Source organism: Mus pahari, chromosome 16, assembly GCF_900095145.1.
Source record: "Mus pahari chromosome 16, PAHARI_EIJ_v1.1, whole genome shotgun sequence".
In the NCBI taxonomy this organism is placed as follows: Eukaryota; Metazoa; Chordata; class Mammalia; order Rodentia; family Muridae; genus Mus; species Mus pahari.
Window position 1 is genome coordinate 17564422 of NC_034605.1, and position 9547 is coordinate 17573968.

The following is a 9547-nucleotide window of genomic DNA, read 5'->3' on the forward strand; positions in this document are numbered from 1 at the left end:
AAGGGAAGGGAAGGGAAGGGAAGGGAAGGGAAGGGAAGGGAAAGAAGGGAAGAAGGGAAGAAGGGAAGAAGGGAAGGGAAGGGAAGAAGAGAAGAGAAGAGAAGAGAAGAGAAGAGAAGAGAAGAGGAGAAGAGAAGTAAGTTTTATGTATTACTGTTTCAATCTTTTAGGAGCAAAAGAAGTATGAAAGTGAAGAGAGTGTGAGCAAAGGTTCATGGCAGAAAACAGTGAACAACAACCAGCAGAGGTGCGTTTCTGTGTTCCAGAGGCCTATCCTTCCCAAGTCATTCAGTGCTCGACAGTTAGCCTCTTTTTTTTGTTTGTTTGTTTGTTTGTTTGTTTCTTTAGGTTTGATTTTGGAAACTTGTGGGGTTACTTTGTTTGAATGTATGAATATGTGTTTGTATTTATGTGTATGTTTGATCTGTGTGCATATGTGGTATGCTGGAGATAGTACTCAGGTTCTCCAGCATGCTAGTCAAATGCTATACCCCAGCCTGAGGCATACTTTAAAATATTTAATGTTTAAGGAATGCTTAACTTTGGAACAATCTTGTTTGTTTAGTCTCTTCCAGAGGCTGGATTTCAAATCCAAGGATATATCTAAAATAGCTGCAGACATCACCCAGGCTGTATCTCTCTCCCAAGGAATTGAAAGAAAGAAGGTGATTCAGCACATCAGAGGGATGTACAAAGTTGACCTGAGTGCCAGCAGGCACTGGCAGGAACTCATCCAGCAGCTGACACACGACAGGTGTGCACTGGGAACATGTGTCTGAGCACAACTTTTATATGTGAGGTTAAATAGTGTTTTCATTCTAGAACTCACATTTATAAAATTATTTTAATGAAACTTTTTATATAGACTTTTTTTTAGTCTTTAAGAATAACCACATTAGAATTTTTTGTTTTGTTTTGTTTTTTAATTCTTGAAAGAAAACATAGAGGCATTAGCTCTTTCAGATAGTAAAATTCATTTCAATTTTAAAATAAGGTTTTTTTTTTTAAGAGGATAGAGAAATTGTCAAAAGAGTGTGTTTGGGAAATAGATCCTTTTCTATCTTAGACTTTATTTATATGATTTAAAGGTGCATTACGAGGGTGCTAGAGAGGTGGCTCAGTGATTGAGTGCCTCTGCTCTTACAGAGGTGGCTCAGTGGCTGAGTGCCTTGGCTCTCACAGAGGTGGCTCAGTGGTTGAGTGCCTCTGCTCTCACAGAGATGGCTCAGCGGCTGTGTGCCTCAGCTCTCACAGAGGTGGCTCAGTGGCTGAGTGTCTCTGCTCTCACAGAGGTGGCTCAGTGGCTGAGTGCTTCTACTCTCACAGAGGACTGCTGTCAGTTCCTCAGCCCCCGAATGGCAGTTCACAACCTATGTGGAGCTCCAGCTCCAGGAGATCGAAACTGTCCTGTAGCCTCCTCAGGCAGTAGGCACACAGACAGTCCACATTCATACACACAGGAAAAATGCTCATACATGTAAAAAGACATCTTTTTAAAAAGATGAATTATAAGTGACAAAAAGAAGAGTAATGTATCATTCCTTATATTTAATTGAGATAACTAGATACAGTCAGGTGATATAATTATAACCACAATTTTTTTCTTTGCATTTTGAAAAAGAAAATAAAATCTAGTAGATACAGGAAACTGGAGGCAGCACTTGCTCCAGAAGGGAACTTCAGAACTGGACTCAGGGGCAGACACTCACTTTCTTTGTCAGTCTTTATTCTACGTATATGTTTCTTCTGATGTGCAGACTGTTGTTTGTAATTAAATAAGCCCATTGTATTTATTTGCTCAGTCTTTATGATGTTAAGGTTGTATGTCCTTCGATGACCACTAAGATGTTTTATTTCAACTTACAGAGCAGTCTGGTATGACCCAATCTACTATCCAACTTCATGGCAGTTGGATCCAACAGAAGGGCCAAACCGAGAGAGGAGACGTTTGCAGAGATGCTATTTAACTATTCCAAATAAGTATCTCCTTAGGGACAGACAGAAGTCGGAAGGTAACAGTAGCTTTGGTCTTGGCCTGTGGGCATGACAGGTAATGGTTGCTAGATAAACGCTGTGTACTTTTTCTCCACAGGTGTGGTCAGGCCCCCGCTCTCTTACCTTTTTGAAGATAAAACCCATTCTTCCTTCTCCTCTACTGTCAAAGACAAAGCTGCAAGTGAATCCATCAGGTAGATCTGAGTCCATGCCCTCCTTCACCCTTAGATGGATGTATTGTTGATAATGTTGTGGTGTTAGGGAAGTCTTAAAAGAGACTTGAGACAGGACAGAGTTGAATGACAAAGTCCAAATGCATTTGTAACACTGGGGTTTAGTGGATATCAGTCATCAACTCTGTGCCTTCCTAGCATATGTGTATTTTATAGTTGACTTTTTAGTCTCTGTAAAGCAGATAGAGTTGCTGCTGGTGATCTCCACAGGAGTGGAATGTAGTGACATAAGCCTCTCTGCTTCTGTTTCCTTCCTTTGTAAGTAGGGGAAATTATCATGTACAGGCGTTTATAGTATTATTGAATTTAAATGTGTCAGCATGTACTAGTTGTTAATATTGTTGCCAAGTTCTTTTGGTTATGATTATTGTATACATTTTAAATTTTAATTCTATGTATTTTTTTGCATGAGTGTTCTGCATATACACCTGAATGCCAGAAGAGGGCATCAGATCCTATTGTAGATAGTTTTGAGCCACCCTGTGATCCCTGGGAATTGAACACAGAACCTCTGAAAAAGCAGCCAGTGCTCTTAACCACTGAGCCATTTCTCCATCCCCCTTTTGTATCCACTTTATACTTAGAAACCTTACACCCTAAAAAGACAAGTGACTTGAGAACAGAAATTTTCTGATCACAGTGTCCCCGTTTAAAAAAAAAAAAGAAAACAAACAAACAAAAAAACTAAACCAACAAAAACAACAATGAAAACAAGAGCAAACACATACTTTGTTCACATATTGAAGTATGAAACATAGTAGTGTCTAGTTGCATTATGAAACCATTCTCAGGTAGCCAAATCCATATATCTGCATTCAAACTGCAGGAATCCTTAGCTTGTCCTAACGATTTCCATCTTTTCCCTTCTGATGAATGTTACATAAGTAGCACATGTCCATGGTCCGGGTATTGACATGCCAGCTCATGCACTGAAACTCCAGTCAGCTTTACATTAATATTTTACTAGATTAAAAAATCTTGGTCTAAAATAAAAGCAAAAAATTCAGTCATAGCAATTTTAAACATGTTTTGACAGAGTGAATCGAAGATGTATCAGTGTTGCACCATCTAGAGAGACAGCTGGGGAATTGTTGTTAGGTAAGTTGGTTTTAAAAGAATTTTACTCATATTGATCCTTCCTTATTCTTAATTTTAAGCAGTTTTCATAGGAGGTAAAATTATTTAAATATCACTTAAATGGCTTTGCTTTGACATTATAGAGAGAACCTCCACTTACCCATAGGATCCAAGTGGACACTTGAATGCATAGATAGTACCATTTTCCCACATGTACATACAATGATAAAGTTAAACTATAAATGACCCACAGAAAAAGGTTAACAAAAATAACTAATGTAATAACACCACTACCATAAAAACTCTATGAATATGAGGCCTCTCAAAATATTTTATTGTTCTGTCGCCTTTTTACTTAAAGTACAGTTTTATGTCTTCTCTTGGCATCTGTAGTTTGCCAGCATCACTACTCTTGCTTTTAGAAGCTATTATTAAAGGAAAATAAAGGTAATTTGGTTATAAGGTACTCAGTATTGTAGCAGTCAGCCTGATGACCACACAGCCTGTGTGTGACTAGTAGACTTGGATGCATGACCCAAGGAGATGATCTGTATAGTAAGAATGAGCCAATAGCTGGGCAGTCTTGATACATGTTTTGTAAATATTCTAATTTAATTTTACAATAATTTTGGAAATTCAGCTCTTAAACACCCCCTTTTTTTCAATAAAACTAAGGCACAGAAAGATTAAGCAACTGAGATCTTATGGGTACTATTTTAAAGTATTTATTGAGTGTGTGGAACTGTTTCTAGCTGTGGTATTCAGACTCAAGCCAGAAGACTTCAGAGGTTCCTACCTTTCACCACATTCAATAATGCACACACACACTTCAAATCTTTCTGTCCACTTATTTCCTGCAGGTAAATGTGGAATGTATTTTGTGGAAGACAACGCCTCTGATACAGTTGAAAGTTCGGTGAGTGGTGTCTTAAGTTTATATTTAATTAAACCTAGAAAAAATTTAAAACTGCATAAATCCAATATAGTGACAGAGCTCACCTATCATCACTGTGTGTAGACTGGTATGAATTCCGAACATGTTTTAAAAGTCTCTTTTTAAGGGAAGACTGTCATTGGCTCTTCCACTGGACCTGGGTCTCGGCAATTACAGTTATGATTCAAATTCTAAAGCACTCCTATCATTTCCTGTCAGTCTTCCTCATCACCGTCCTCAACAGCAACAAATAAATGCTCCCTACCACTCCCAGTTCACAGCCAGGTGCTTTTGCTAGCAAAAGAAAAGGTAGTTTTTTGTTTTGGTTTAGTTTTTGTTTTGTTTTGTTTTTTTTTCCTTTTTCAAAAAATTAGATATTTTCCTTATTTACATTTCAAATGTTATCCCCTTTCTTAGTTTCCCCTTTGAAAATCCCCCTATCCCTTTCTCCCTTCCCCCTGCTTACCAACTCACCCACTCCTGCTTCCCCACTATGGTATTCCCCTACACTGGGGCATCGAGCCTTCACAAGACCGAGGACCTCTCCTCCCATTGATAACCGACTAGGCCATCTTCTGCTACATATGTGACTGGAGCCATGGGTCCCTCCACATGTACTCTTTGGTTGGTGGTTTAGTCCCTGGGAGCTCTGGGGGTACTGGTTGGTTCATATTGTTGTTCCTCCTATGGGGCTGCAAACCCCTTCAGCCAGAAAGGTAATTTTTGTATAACTGAGTAACTCAGCCATTTTAATGTCTATGTAACTGGGTAATAATAACAGATTCTTCTGGATATGTTAGTGTTTGTTGTAAAAATGAAGATTTAAGACTGAATTCTCATATTACATCGGATGAAGCTTTCAGTGTTGTATAAACCTAAACAGGTCTAGAAAGAGTGATTTTTATTCCTAAATCCTCTCTAACATATGCAGTGTTATATATAGTAGGACAGTTTCCAGATAGTCTTATTTTTCGGCATGGAAGAATGACTGTGTGCTTTGTTTTGATGTGGTTTTAGGTGATGGAAATGCTTTTGTCTGTTTTCTTTGTCTTAGAGCCTCCAAGGGGAGTTAGAGCCGGCATCATTTTCTTGGACATATGAGGAAATTAAAGAAGTACACAGGCGCTGGTGGCAACTAAGAGATAATGCTGTAGAAATCTTTTTAACAAATGGCAGAACACTCCTATTAGCATTTGACAATACCAAGGTAAATCCACTATCATTAGATATGTAATTGCTGAAATGATATTGTGACCAACGATGCTACTAGTTAAATGAAGTTTGATTAAATGAGCTTAATTTTCTTAAATTGGTACTCTAAGATTATATAAAATATATCTTATATCTTAATCTTAATGAAGCCATTAATCTTATAAAAATTCTCTGATCTCTAAAATGTTAAATTTGAAGTCCCCAAAGTGACTGAAAGGAGTAGTTAGCACTTGTTCAGGATACAGTCTGTCCTTGATATGCCATCACTTCCTCATGGCTCTTCTTTGGGGGGAGGAGGGGGGAGAGGGAAGCCCTGGGAGAAGGTTCACGTGCTGGCTCCCACCTGCTTGTCCCTGTAGTCCCTTCTCCTACCTTTGGTCCCTTAGGTTCTCTCCAGAAACGCTCTGCTCCTGCCTTCTTTTCTTTATCCTGCACAGGCTGCCAGAGTCTCTACTGCTAACTCAGTGTTCTGCACCTGACTTGTCCCACAGAAGCAGGTGACATGCTGACCAGCCTTTCCTTTCCACTCTTGACACCCCCCTATCTGGGCTCCAATTTTTCCATCACTAGCTTTCCCACTCAGCATGTTTGCGGATCCTTCTTGAGTAGCTCAGGCTCATTCTTCAGACCTCTTACCACCCATCTTGTGGCTTTCAGAGAAGTCTGTATCCTACAACATAGAGCACTGTCAGTTCTCAGGCCTCTCTCCTTCATACCACACCCATTTATTTAACTCTGATTTGCTATCTACACCCTGGAAATACCCTTTCCCTTTTTCATAAATGAAAGCTCATCTCTTGGCTTGTTATCCAAGCCCAAAACCTTGAGTATCCTTGTAAACTCTGCCATCCCTTTCACCCTGCATGTCTGTGCCATATATACATAGTCTTGACCTGACTGAGCTGCTACTGAGCCGCCATCATTTCTCACCAAAAGCATTTATAGCAGCCTCTTAACTGCCCATCTGTAACCACACCCCATCCCTTCAATCTGTTCCCGACTCTAGTCAAAACTCTCTGGTTGCTTGTCATGCCACTCACTCTTACAAGAGCCTAATAAAGCCCTGGGTAGTCAGGAACCTTATTACTTCCTGACTTTAACTGATTTTCTCTCCAGTACTCATACTCTATCCATGGAAGTTTTCTTCTTGAATATATCAGACACACTGATGCTGCAGGGCCTTTGTACTTAACTGCTTCGCAGAATGCTTTTCTTCATAGAATTCCCAATGACTCACTCTCAGACCCCTTGATCAAGTGTTTCCTCAACAGAGGAATACCAAATAGCATCCCTTCCCTCTTGACCCTGACTATATAAAATATGAGTGTCTTAGTCACTTTTCTATTGCTGTGAAAGAGACACCGTGACCAAGGCAACTCTTAGGAAAGCATTTAATTGGGGCTTGCTTAGTTTCAGAGGTTACATGAGATAATCCATTATCATCATGTCAGGAAACATGGTAACATGCATGGCACTAAAGGTAATAGCTGAGAAGTACATCCTGATCCCATCCACAGGAAGAGAAAGAGAGAGGGAGAGGGAGAGGGAGAGGGAGAGGGAGAAGAAAACTGTCCTAGTATGGGCTTTTAAAACCTCAAAGCCAATGACATTCCTCCAACAAGATCACAACTCCCAATAATCCTTGTAATCCTTTCAAATAGCTCCACTCCCTGGTGACCAAATACCTAAACATGAGTTTATGAGGGCCATTTCCATTCAAACTACCACAAGCAGCCCCTCTGTAACCACCCAGTGATGGCCAGCACTCCTGCCACCTTTGCTGCGCTTTCTCCACTCGGCTCTTTAGTGCCCAGTCCTGTGCTCCCCTGCAGAATGTCTAGACATGCCTTTGGTTTGTGTTCATTGCCTGCACCTGGAACACTGCTGGCACATGAGTGTGATTTATGTACTGGATAAATGAAAGCTTTTTTCCTTCCAGAGTCAGTACACTCTCACAAATTGCTATCCATCTATTAGTATTTGACAGTTTTTAACTTTAGGTGATATTTTGAGCTTTTCAGCACTGTGTTTCTGTCTGTTCCCAGTTTGTCTTGCTTGTCATTTTCTTTCTGTCTTACCTCTCACTGTTACCTCAGTGGCTCTTCTTCCTACACTTGCAATAGGGACTTCTAGGTGGATCTTCCAAACCCACTTACCCCCTTTTCTGTGACAGAACTTTTATTAATCTCTAAAAGATCTATGGAGCTAGGATATAGCTTAGTGGTAGAATGTTTGCCTAGAGCGAACAAGGCTCTGGGTTCAATCCCAAGAAACACAGGGTTGGTGAAATTGATCCTCTGTGTTTTCAATCAGTAGTGGGTTTGTATCCTACTTACATAAGCTATTGTATTTAATTCTTATGAAATAAACAACATCACTTCAATATTACAGATACAATAACAGCATAAAGGATTTAGCAGGAACACGCCGAACAGATCTTTTCTGATGCAGTCAGACTGTCAATACATCATGCTGTACATTTATTTATTTATTTATTTATTTATTTATTTATTTATTTTTTTAGTATCTATCTCTAAGTGATTTCTGTGTATAACTTTTCCTTGGAAGTTATGAGCAGATAATGCAGAAGTTTCTGCCAGATAACGTTATAAGCAGATTTATCTAGCAATAAACCTATGGACTAAGAGCCTGCCTCTGGAAGGAAACTGCTGCAATCAGATTTTGGTTCTCTATCATTTCACGCAGATTTCATGGAGGATTTTAGATTGATAACTTGTCTACAGTGCTCTGCTTTTCTAGGGAAGTATCAAAAAATCTAAAAATATCTGGTCTCTTTTTCTCCTTTCCCGTTAGGTTCGTGATGATGTGTACCAGAGCATTCTCACAAATAACCTCCCCAATCTGCTGGAGTATGGCAACATCACTGCTCTGACAAACCTGTGGTACACTGGGCAGATTACCAACTTTGAATATTTGACTCATTTAAACAAGCATGCGGGCCGATCCTTCAATGATCTCATGCAGTACCCAGTGTTCCCCTTCATCCTTTCTGACTATGTTAGTGAGACACTTGACCTCAGTGATCCATCTATCTATAGGCAAGTAAAAGCATCACATCTCCCTCTCCTCTGTCTCCTGTCTTTGTCTCTTATTCCCTGCCCTCTGTCTCTCTGGGACAAATACATCTCCTTTGTTCTGAGAACTTGGTCTTGGGGTTCCTGAGCTGATACTTTATCTTACAGGTACTAATGGGGTAATCTCTTAATTTGAAGTTTGAGAACTAAAGGAAACTGGTTTAGCTTTTTTCTGCCTTTCCTGAACAGTTATTTTAAAGAGGCCAGATAGTCCAAGTTCATTGGCAAATAATTTTATTTAGTTAAAAAAATCTCTTACTTAAAGAAAAATTGACTTCAAAAATTCACTTGGGAAGTTTTAAAATATTTTAATTATAAGTTCCTCCAAATAAGCCTGACTTGGCCCTTAAGAAATCAGGTTCAAGTTAATTGGCAATGGTACATTGTCTGTCTTTTAGATATTATATTCACTGCTCTTGGACATTTCAACATTTTACACATTGCTGGCATAAATATATGCAATGTTTCTGGAGAGTAGTTTGACAGTATATATTCATAAAAACCTGTTAAATATGCATACTTGTTTTCAGCAAACTGGCTTCCAGGAATTATTCTTGGGAACGCTAAAGAACATATGTTCAACATAAAGGTTCCAATTTAACCAGCAGTCTTTTTATGAGGGCTGGGACCTAAACTTGCCTACCTCTATGCTTGCTTTGGTATCTAGCACTCTATGCAAAAGTTTAACAGGAATGTGGTACTCCTGGCATTTTTTTCAAAGTATCTAAAATTTAGAAACAACCTGAAGGCCCAGTATTAGATTTTAATACATTGTTGTATGCAGCAACTACTAAAACAATATTGTAGGGCTGGTGAGATGACTCAGCACATCAGACTAAGGATCTGAGTTTGAACCTTGGAACCCACATGGTGCAGAGAACCAACTCCCATAGCATGCATACTCACATATACATGTATACAAAATAAGTAAATGTAAAAGAATGTATGGTAGAAATACATTTTATAAGCATGGAAAGACATTCTTTTTTTTTTTTTTTTTT

General features: G+C 39.1%; 1 protein-coding gene across 3 annotated transcripts in view; it reads left to right on the forward strand.

The window, feature by feature from the left end:
• The window catches only part of Lyst (lysosomal trafficking regulator), a 176466-nt gene that overhangs the window by 122627 nt on the left and 44292 nt on the right, over positions 1–9547 (forward strand). For all 3 annotated transcript variants that reach the window (XM_029547347.1, XM_029547346.1, XM_021215502.2), the window contains 8 exons: positions 171–247; positions 566–754; positions 1867–2012; positions 2093–2189; positions 3265–3326; positions 4166–4221; positions 5294–5446; positions 8266–8510. In XM_029547347.1, coding sequence (XP_029403207.1) covers positions 171–247; positions 566–754; positions 1867–2012; positions 2093–2189; positions 3265–3326; positions 4166–4221; positions 5294–5446; positions 8266–8510 — 1025 coding nt within the window. The remainder of the gene's footprint in view (positions 1–170; positions 248–565; positions 755–1866; positions 2013–2092; positions 2190–3264; positions 3327–4165; positions 4222–5293; positions 5447–8265; positions 8511–9547) is intronic.